Here is an 11,465-nt window from a genome sequence, read left to right on the forward strand (position 1 = left end):
TTGCGGTGGTGCTTGCCGGAGTAATGACGACATGGTGGTGGTGGTCATCGGCGTTCACTGGGTTTCACATATGAATGGCGGGAGATGAGAGAGAGTGAGCTAACAGAAAGATGAGCGAGCTACTATGCAAAGAGAGGAAATTGAGAGGTAGAGAAGGAGGACACGTGGCGAAGAGGAGATGAGAGTTTGGGTGAGGTGTGGGCCTCGTGGGCCAGAAAAATTAATAAAATATTTAAAAATATCCTACTAGAATTATTAAAATAATTAAATAATAATATAATAATTATGAAAAATATATAAAATATAAAATAGGAATTTTTACAAAAGTGTTTTTCAGATTCGTAATTCCATAAAACTTCTCTCATAACTCCGATTTCAATTTCGTTTGCACTACGCATTCGTACCATCGAGTACTTTGAGAATACGGTAAAATAGTAGTTCGTACACATTACGAAAAGATCGTTAACGAAAGTCAACAATCTCGCCTCTAGGGTATTTTCGTCAATTCACTCTTTTAAAATTAATAGAGCCGTAAAATTCGGAACGGGTTGTTACATCAAGATATTAAAACCCAACTTGATGGAATTGACAAAAACTCACCAAAGTGTGGCAAATAGTGATATTTTTGTTTCAGAGGGCAAAGTGAGATTAAAATTGAGTTTCAAAGCTACATAAGCAATAAATTGATTTTCTTCTCTAACAACATACTCTTTGTGGTGGCATCGACCTTTGTAACGATCAAGACTAGTAAAACTGTCAGTTCATACAATGTCCATGTACCAATAAAAGATTCAGTAGCTACCGTGGCCCCTTCTTCTTTAGGTGGAATTCCAGGTTGATGAGTTGCTCGAAATGCTGGCAAAATATCAGTATATTTGGTTTCATAGTTAGAGTATAATAAGTAAATTTATAAGGGACATTTTAAAAATAAGTCTTTTGATGTTGCCTGATTTATTATTTGAATATTGTGATTTATGTCCCAAAAATTGATTTATGATATGGAATTTGTTATAATTCATCCATGCAAAAAGTTACAGCTAAATAGTAGGTAGTGAATTACTTTGGTGGTAGAGATATTCTCTTCAATCTACTGCGTTTTATGTTCAAACACTCCCCTAATTTAGTGTATATTATCCTATAGTTTGTAATAATTTTCGGCTAAATAATTACATTACAACGTTCTTGTCGATTTAGTGTCAACAAAATTATAAATAAGAAAATCGAACAAATCTTGACAGTTTGGGCGTAAATCCCAATCTAATCACTTACTTTCAGTTTGTACTTTGCAGACTAAGTGGTGTTAAGAAATGCCATAGCCCATACCTTCATTCCCCTTTAAGCTCGTCTGGTTTTATATGCGAGAAACAATGTTCGTTGATTGGAGTTTTTCGACTCATAGTCCTCTATATTATAAGCTTTGAAGTTTTATTTTTTGTTTTGAAATAGACAGAAAAAATATGGAATAGGCAAGGTTGATGGAGTCCTACTCTTCTAAGGTCTTCATTTTGAGGACATGTGACGACCAAATACATATTAGCCACACGATTATTTTAGTTTAGATAAAAAAGTTTAAAATATTTGAAAACATAATAGAGTGTGTGGGGGTGTGAGTGCAATATAGGAAAGTATGTGGGTGTATTTAGATAAATTGTAATTGAAAAAGCAAATGTGAGGAGTACTCAGTATATGAAGTGTATTCAACAATATGTGAATGGTGAATAAAAAAATCCTTAATTAATGGGTCAGTTAGATCCAGATCCAAAAACCCAAGTTGTTGAGTCCAATTGTAACATACCTATATCATAGGAAGACTTAAAATTTTCTAAGCAAAATTTATCTAAGATAGAATTGTATACAACTAATTTTGAAGAGGTAGATAATTATGTCCTCAATGATAGGGTTTTCCGTATTGTATACGTTCAACTCTCTAATGTCAAGGTTCTAAAAGACGTTAGATGTTAGTCGGGCGGTAGGTTGGGACCTGGCTGTTTAAGTAAATTTATTATAGATCGTATAAATAAGTGTCATTTATACTTCAAAAATACATAATTTCACTATGATACATAAACTGCAAAATAGAATAACATATAGATTATAAAGTTTTAGAACATAATGATTAATGAAGACATAAGGAACATGCATATAATGTGTGTTCCTCTAAGTATTTAATAAGTCTCTTACAATTTATTAAAAATAAATAAAATGCAAAATGTAAGTTATCTATTTTTTGTCTATGTGGGAGTCACGACCTAGCGGGTTTGGGCGGCCTAGATAGTCTAGGCGGGTGCCTAGATGGTTTGGACCTGCGCCTAGGCTGTTTAGGCAAGCGTCTAAGCTGGTCTAGCGGCCTTTCTTAATTTTCAAACTCCTAGGGATTAATTGGAGCGGTGACCAGTAGCCTAACGCCTAGGCGGGGTCTATAAGTGACTCTAGGCGGAGATTTTTAGAACATTACTAATTGTATATATCTTGTAAGAATACAGTAAACAAAGCTATCAAGATATTTTCCCAAAATGCAGGCCTCTCTCTTTTCTGCACTAGTTCTCTATCTGTCAATCGCTCTACCGATCTATCTTTTCCTATAAATTCAATATGTGAAGAGTGTAGACACAAGGATTATATCCCAATCGATTGTCTATGGCAGATTCTATCACTTCAAAGGTGTCATTCGAATTCAAGGATGCCTACTCAACAAGTATGTCATATCTACACCTTACTGATGGAAAAATCATAGTAATCTGTATAGATAAAATAAAGAAAACTTCACAACTTACAATCTATATAGTCATGCATGGACCTTTTCTTCCATATTAGCAGGGAAAAAAAAACTCAGTCCTTGCGCATATGTTGTTTGATAATGAACAAAGTCTTCATATAAGTTCATGTCAATCTAATATTTATTCACCTCAAATTATATAACAAAGATAGAAATTCAGCCAAAAAAAGAAAAGAAAAGACAGAGAAAAATGTGTAGAAAATAGGATGAAAAATGTAGAGATTGTCTAGCTTAATTTGCTAGCAGAGACTACAGAAAATCCCTTTGTCCCTTTGTAACTTCAAAACATGGTATTGCATTGTGTTTCCACAGATGCAGCCATGAAAAAAAGGGAATCAACACCGACACCAAAATAGAAAAGCCGTCCAGTCATACATATATGCATTTTTTTTCTGATCATCTTTGAAGCCACTGCGGATGAACTTATTGATGATTCGTTGTTGCCTCTCTGAAATTTCGAGTATTTGATTTCATAATTTATGAAGCTGCAAAAAAGTTGTATTAGCATATATTAAGGTGGGGAAGATGATATACATGATAAACTGCATGCTCAAAAAGGGTTTCTCTTACCATGTAATAACTAATAAGAATGGTAGGCACCTCAAATTTCTAGTACTATATCTGCAATGGAAAAACAGGCAACCATCAGATCCAGATTTTGTGCAGTTTGGTTCCCTGAATTAATTTTTTTCCCCAAAAGTGTGAGCATATTAATTATAAATCAAGCTATTTGAGAAAAAACTGAAAACTGAACTTACATTCAGAATCTGTCTTGACCCATTTACATCCATCATTAATCTTCTCTTTTGTATCATCTTCATTGTTATGTCCCTTCTTTGTTGGATTCTGTCTGTCCTCGAGGTATTTCTTCATTGATGATGCTCGAGAAGCACCTTGTGGATTGATGATGTTCTTGTTAAGCATTACCCTAAGAAGCTGTAAAGCCAAAATCATATAATGGATGATCAATCAAGATGTTAATGGAACTAAGTAAATAGTTAACATATTTTATAATGCGTGTTATGATGTTTTTTTTGTAACAAATCTGAATTGCGGGGAGAGGGATTCGAACTCAGTTTCATGTGCATAAACGATTATGTAAGTTTGCACATACCTTCTCCATTCTCGACTCTTGAAGTGTATGTCTCAAACTTGGTGCTGGTGCAAATCCACTGCTACAAACGAACATCTTCTTAAGAAGAAAAGAAATTGATTTCTTCCCAATTGCCTTCTTATTGTCTGCACAAATGTCTTTGCATCTACCAAGTATGACACTAATAGTTTTCTCAATATCTTCATCCTTGTGATCATCTGATGAATCGGAGCAAAGGGCGTTGCTGGTTCTCCGATCAACCTCCAAGCTCGATGGGCAATTTAGAAATCTGTCCAACGGAAGATCTGCGATTTGCTTTTCTATGTCTGGTTTTCGCGTTAAGAGTTTCATCAACTCTTTTTGCAATTTACCTACTTCCTCTGGTGTGAAATTATCTAGGATTTCTTCGGATGAAGACGGATCTTCCTGAATATCTTGGCTTTGAGCAGCATTTTTTTCTTTCAATTCATTGTTTCCAAAAGTTCCAATTGCTAGTAATCCATGAGGCCAGTCACTGAATTCTTCGCGTGGCTCTTGTTTCGCAGAATCTACACAATACATAAATAACAAATCACATAAAGAATTAAGGAACATTCAAAATAGTGCAGCTTTATTTATTTCTTTTTATCTTGTAATGGAGGTTGATCTATTTAATATATATATATATATATATATATATATATATAACTTATGAAACCTCATATCTGCATATATTGTAAATCTAGATTTCTTAAATCTAGTACATGTCAACTTTATTAACATGATCTAAGTTGATTTTTAATTTTTCTTTCTATTGTAATTGATTCATTGAAGTAAAAATAAAAATGTCAGTGTCATCAACAATATGTGTCAATGCAGTAAACGTAAGTTTTTTATAAGTTCACAACTCATGTAACACGCATGAGCGACTTTTTGTAGCACATATCTTTAACAAAGATCCTTATTGGACTGAAATGACTAAAAGATACTATAACATGCATAGCTTCTTGAAGAAAAATTCTTACTTTTATAGGAAGAATCACATCATTCAGATTAAAACGCAAACCATGGCATTTAAAAGTAACATATAGAATTTATTGGTTAAAACGCAAATCACATCATTCGCTTACGGGTTGTAGTAGAAACTGTATTTGGTTTCTTGTTTCCTTGCTTCCCATTGATCTTATTTTGCATCCAACTAAAAAGCTGCAATAAAAAAACCAGAAACCACCAACATTAGACAACCCTACTTCTCAGCCTTCCCAAGCATGTTTCAGCTGAAACAACAGACCAACCTCTCTCTCTCTCTCTCTCTCTCTCTCTCTCTAACACACACAAACATAAACAGTACACGTGAAAGTATGTAACAGAAACAAAGACTCACCTTCATTTTCTAAGATACAAGTGGGTGGTTGGACTCCTCTGACAGAAAAGTGATGGAGGAGACGGGTTGGGTTGGAGGAGGAGAGTAGTGGAGGTGGAGGAAGTTAACTTGTTTGCAGAAATGAGGTGTTGGAGGGCAGATCTTAAAAGCCAATGAGAAATGAACTTTGGGATTATAATACTAAACAAAAATGGGATTGGTTGAATTTCATGGCCAAGCTGATCAAATAAGAACAGATGAGAAGGGATTTGTTTAATTAATTTCTACTGGTTCAAGTTCCTAAACACAAGGGTGGCTTCATATCTCTGTACCTAGCCAATCTTTTCCCACCTTATTCTCTCTTATATAAACCCACTAGCAAATAATATATATATATATATATATATATATATATATATATATAACCTATAAAACATTCTGTTTAATTCTCTGTTCATCTAATTTAATCCGTGTACATACTTAATGACACATGGGTCAATCTGATTTTGCGGATACATTATATATTCTGAAACATCTGATCGACATGGCAGCCTTTTTATCCTCTCATTTAAACGTTGGAACCAATCTCTATACAATTTTTGTGGTGTGTTACATGAAAAAAAATTCGTTCAGATATCTTGATTTCGCAATTAGTCAAGTTACTTGTAATGTTAACTTTTAGCTACGTCTCTTAAAATTTCATTTTGATCTCACTTTGCACCTATAACTCAAAAGTCATCATTTTACTTTCTGAAATTTAAAATTTGTTTTACTTTAACTCGTAAATTTTCTCTTCTTCCTGAAACTTATAGGTCGTCTCCTAACATACGTGGAATCCAATACTTAATAAGACTATACTACACCCAATAAATTTGATTATAAATCTGTGGGACCCAACATCCAATAAATTTAATTATAAATCACTATTATGCATTAACATTCAACAATAAGAGAATATTAAGTTTAAAAGAAATTGAAGATATGAAGAAGAAAAAAAATTAATTAGCCTAGTGCACTGAAATCAAACTCACATAAGATATTAACAGATTCAAGGCAATGTGGAGCGAATTATGAGTTTTATAGAGATGACTTTCAAGTTTCAGACAACAAAATGAGATCAAAATCGAGTTCCAGGGGGCAAAATGAAGTGAACTTTGAGTTTTAGGGTGTAAAGTGGCGAATTTTAAGTTACAATGAGCAAAATAAGATTAAAATCGAGTTTCAAAGAGATTGTAGCTAAAACTAAATCTACTTTTAAAGAGGTGAGATTTTTATATTGAGAGTTATATGGGGCCAAATTGTCCTCAATACAAGAGAAATTCTTGAGTCTGATCCACTCACAGAAGGGTGGAAGTCTTGCGTTAGAATAACCAACATGCGAATTGTATCTAAATACAGAGGAGGGATCAATCTCTTAGTGAGGGGGACACAATCTACCTAGTTCTCCAAATACAAGGGGAGTTGCTAAACAACTTGTGGTTGTACTATCTACTTGTGTACAACTTAAACCCTTTTGACTATCTACTTGTGGTTCCACAAGCTTCTTCTAACCTAAATACATGCACATTAGTTGTACTTTGGACTAAAAATTGCTGCAATTTCGCATGTTGCCCAGCCATTTGCATCAAATTGCTACTTAAAACCTTTTTAATATTACCATTTCCGATGTGTCACAATAAACAGATCATGAACAATCACCCTTGAAGAATTCTGGAACTCCATAAATTTGAGAGAAACTCTTGATTTTAATTGAATGATATGATAAGATGAATAAAAATACAACCCTAAATGTTGTTTAAACAGTCTTAACAAACCCTAGATTCAAATAAGAAATAAATTAAACAAATAACAAAATATAAAAAAGATCCTAAAATATTAAATTCCGATCGAATTAAACACATTAAATGATAATTCGCCTAAAATTCGACTAGGCTTGTTTGCAAACTTGTAGATCTCGTCATTTTCTTTGAGTCCATATATTACAGGCCTAAAACTGACATGCCAAATGAAAGTAGGTTAACCCGAGTAGCCTATAAAGTTCAAAACATCCATTTTCAGTTTTCAGGATATATGATAACTGTAAATAATCTTTTAACCCGTGAATTACCAATTCTCAAATTACTTTTCTTAATTAAATGAGGTAAAGTCCACCGTACATAATATCGTTTGTTTAAAATAAAAAATGAAAAAATTCCAGTCTATAAACATAGCAAATTGCTATGCGCTTGTCACTCATTTTGTTTTTTTCTTCGCCATAACATAATTCAGTTTTGAATCCTATATATAACAAATTTCAGTGGGCCAGCAGATAACAGTTGGAGCCTACAATTTATATGCCAAAAGCTTTTTGATCAAAATTTACGACGATAAATTGAAATACAAATGGCAGATCAAGGCAAACAGTTTAGCTTATAAGTCGGAACTTGAAGGTATGGGCAGCATGCAGGATTAGCAATATATATTATGTTGGATGAGAATAAAGGTGAAAAAAAAAAGGGGTGGGGTGGGGGTATGGTGTCATAAATAATAGACCATCAATCGTCGATCAAGTTATAAGAAAGATCTGGCGTGGGAATGTCCCTCACTGACCGGACTGGCGCCTCATTATCTCACCTGCCTCAAATATTGTAGGGCACAGAAAACTCTCTCACAATTTCATGGACCCTTTTCTGCAATTAGTGGTTGTTTTTACCTTAATTTTTATTTACGTAAAACGAAAAAAATGTAAGACAACCATTAGATTAGACCCCAGAAGCTCAAGTTATCTGAGAATAGGGCGAGATAGACACATGCATCCTTCGTTGCATGTGGATAAGCACACAATTGCAATGGAATAGGGATAGACAAATGCATACAGATAAGTGCAACTCCACCCTGCCGGAAATTATTGAAATTATATGTTAGAATATGCGAGTATCTCTTAAAACTTAATGGACAATCATTAGACCATAAAAAAATCTAAAGTAGCCAATAAAAATATATCGAAGCCAACAAATATAACTAATAACGATACACACACGCACACACACACACACACATATATGGGGCATCAAAAGAATAAAGTTGGATTCTGTAGTAAATATAATTATTTTACTTTAATTATAGCAATGTAAATGTACAATTTTTTCCTTGTCATACATGAAAAAGCCACACGACATATAATACCACACATGCTAGAATGATTTGGATTTTGGACTTTGTCCCAAGAAATATTTCAAGTGTATCTCATCTTTTGACCACCGTCCTCAGATATGCAGGAAATACATATCTAAGATGAAGAACATGTTAGGAAACAAAATCTTATTGGAACATGAGCAGAAGAAATCTCTCTGCAACAAGAGATACAGAACAATCCACAACTACAAATCCCTATCGTGATTTATGAAGGGAAACCTAGATATATATGGCAGATATATTAATTGTTTTGAATCCAACATACCAAACAATCTCACGACTGCCCCTTTTTTCTTCAAATTCGTACTTAAAATGTCCCATTGGATCTCAAAACTGATAAAACAATGAGTTATTTGCACATTTTTATTTATTCTGATCTTTTTATTAAATAAATTAAAAATATAGTTAAGCAGCTGAGGGAAGAGAGTATCCAATTCAATGAAGACATCCGCATGGTCTTATTGTGGATCACCACAGTGGAATTGGCTACGTGTCACGACAAAGTGAACCCATCATGTGTTGTCGGACCAACACGTGTACCAAGGATGGCGGGTTGACTTTTACCAAAAATGTCAAAAATAGAGAAGAAAATCCCTACTGCATAATTTGCTTCTATCTAGATCACTACCATCTTCTCTATCTTTATTAAGCATGATTGCATAGGAAAACAGTGAAGATTACAATGAGATTAACAAAGTTTACTTGGCTGAGTATTTGTGTTGTGTCACTCTCACAGTGTATGATGCAACATAAATCAAACCCTAAACCCTAATTTCAAAACAACTTTTAGCTATACTAAACCCTTTCATTGGTGCAAATTAACATTAATTAGACAAACCAACATGTGAGATTGTGCAGCCTCTGAGATGGGATTTGTACGATTTTTACATTGCTTAATTACTACTCTCACGTTGAAGAACTCAATGAGCTATGCGTAGGATGTTCTGTGGTTTATATATTTGATACACCACCTCTAAACCACACCCTAATTCTTAATCTATGGTCAGTGAATAGTGATCACATACTGTACTCAAAGTAATACCATATAAATGCAAGAAAAAAGAGAGATACTACTCTTCTAATAACCAATTCTTCACGTGACAAGTGTTTATTGGATGGTGATGCATTTTTATATACCTGAAACATTTTTTGGACAAATAACGCCACTAAAACTATATAGTGGTTTCAAGAAAGAATTCATTAGTAAAAATATCCAAAGCATGTGTCATCATTGTTGGAGATGCAAAGAAAGTTGCTCAGGATTCGAAATTTTATTCTCGAGATGCAGGGCGAGGGCCAATGCAAAGGGAGTTCAAAAGAAAAATCACTCCCACCAAGATTCAACTTTAATGGAGAAGAGAAAAGAAGCCATGTTGGTTATGCATCTAGTAGATGTCTAGGGTTAAGCAAACGTATGGACTAAATTTTCTAAATCTGGAAACTACTACACTCAGTCCAACATAAACCTGTCTTATGAGATGTGGACTTCCATCCACCAGAAGGGTGTGGTGCCATCATTGTATTGAGTCTATTGACTAGCTCTTCTTTCATTGTATCTTCAATTAAATTAATAAACAATGTGTATTGCATTAAGACTAAGCAAATGTTTCATCTTGCAACAAGGTCCTTAGGGTCCTCACTAATCAAAATACATTATCTTATTTGTCATGAAAGTAATAAATTATGACTTGTCTATCAGAAACACTGAGAAACCCACTATTTTTTACCGCTAATTAGGACCTTGTTGGTATAGTCTTAGCTATAGGTTGGAATTGTATTGGTAGGTTGTGGTAATGCTTGATTAGAGTAAAACAAGTTTCAAGGCCAGTATAGCATGCATGTCTATATCAAGCTGCACCATTGCACACTGAGTTTGTATGAAACTCTAAGTTGTGCTTTATTATTTTGTTGGTGAGGAGGTTAAGAATTGTCCTATATCGAAAGTTTATCAAACATTGTGTAGGCTTCTAAAGAGTTGGGCTATTCCTAAGTTTATGATGGAACTTTAATTTCTTTCATAATACAAGAGCAGATTCGCCCACACGTGAAGCCGTTGGTCATAGTTTCTCCATGTCACCCATATTATGGTTGAAAATTCGCCACACACGAGCAGTGTGTGAAGATATGAATAATTGTCCTATATCGGAAGTTTGATAAGGAGTTAGGATACTCCTTATATTGTAAATTTGTTATATGGTGGAACCTCAACTTCTTTTAAGCGAAAACTTATCATGTGCTTGAAGATGAGGTATTTTGAAGTACCAAAGCACTTCAAAGTGATTGAAGTTCCAAGTTTAAATACTAAGTTGGGTCCCAAACATCAGGGCCAAACAGTTCCTTAGCGTTGGATCTCGAGTCTAGTCTTATGCGCCATGGTCCCAAGTTTGGTCCATGGCACTGGAATCCTGAGTCGGATCTTAGGTAATCAGGGTGGAATTCGAATCTGGTCTCAGGCGCTGAGGTTTTGGTTCATGTCTTGTGCATTAGAATCTCAAGCCTAGAATAGGCATTTAAGAAGTTGAGGTCCCGGGTGGTGTAAGGAGCTGAGGTCGTGGGAGCTATTGGAACACAAGACTCAATGACACACCCTGACCCGATAACCAGTGGACACCTAAGTTGAGGCGTGCTGACCATCATTCAAATAGGTGATAAAACCATGATATGCACGAAGTCATAACTAAAGTTTTGAATTGAGATAGTTTTACCAAAATTTTGGCAGAATTTCGCTAAAATAAAGATAAATCCAAAATAACACCTGCAAGTGACCACCTTTATTACAACACATCCCTGAAGGGCCACACCTAATAGGTATCTGACCCTCTATTTACATGCATAATAAAAGGTTCAGAGCATGGTTCACTGATACCAGTTCTATGAATAAAGCTAAGTAGATATCTTCCTAAGTAGAATATGTTAGAGCCCGTGTAGATATTTCGATGTTGAATATGCTCACAATAACAACTACTGATTTTGGTGGCATAACATATACAATACCATAAACTAGCCGTAGCTAATGTAAGCTGAAATATAATCATGTCATTGCCGAATAATCTTGAAGTAATGACAAGCTGAGAGTCTAA

The 11,465-nt window shown here is 34.5% G+C and overlaps 1 protein-coding gene across 1 annotated transcript; it reads right to left on the reverse strand.

The window, feature by feature from the left end:
- Positions 1-3,346: 3,346 nt before the first annotated feature.
- Positions 3,347-5,542, reverse strand: LOC137740560 (protein DEEPER ROOTING 1). The gene is made up of 5 exons (XM_068480403.2): positions 5,233-5,542; positions 4,979-5,054; positions 3,891-4,417; positions 3,535-3,712; positions 3,347-3,397 (listed from the first exon to the last, which is right to left on the reverse strand). The coding sequence occupies exons 1-5, from the start codon at positions 5,236-5,238 to the stop codon at positions 3,378-3,380; spliced, it is 807 nt and encodes a 268-aa protein (XP_068336504.1). The 5' UTR covers positions 5,239-5,542; the 3' UTR covers positions 3,347-3,377.
- Positions 5,543-11,465: the final 5,923 nt, after the last annotated feature.

The sequence above is a fragment of the Pyrus communis genome, chromosome 9, assembly GCF_041283825.1.
Source record: "Pyrus communis isolate YQ-2024b chromosome 9, ASM4128382v1, whole genome shotgun sequence".
NCBI classification, from domain to species: domain Eukaryota; kingdom Viridiplantae; phylum Streptophyta; class Magnoliopsida; order Rosales; family Rosaceae; genus Pyrus; species Pyrus communis.

Bases quoted from the DNA above. Each gene is read 5' to 3' on its own strand.
- LOC137740560 (XM_068480403.2), bottom strand. The intron at 4,418-4,978 runs GTAAGCGAATGA...TGTATTGTGTAG, and splicing joins TACAGTTTCTACTACAACCC to ATTCTGCGAAACAAGAGCCA. The intron at 3,713-3,890 runs GTATGTGCAAAC...TTGGCTTTACAG, and splicing joins AAGAGTCGAGAATGGAGAAG to CTTCTTAGGGTAATGCTTAA.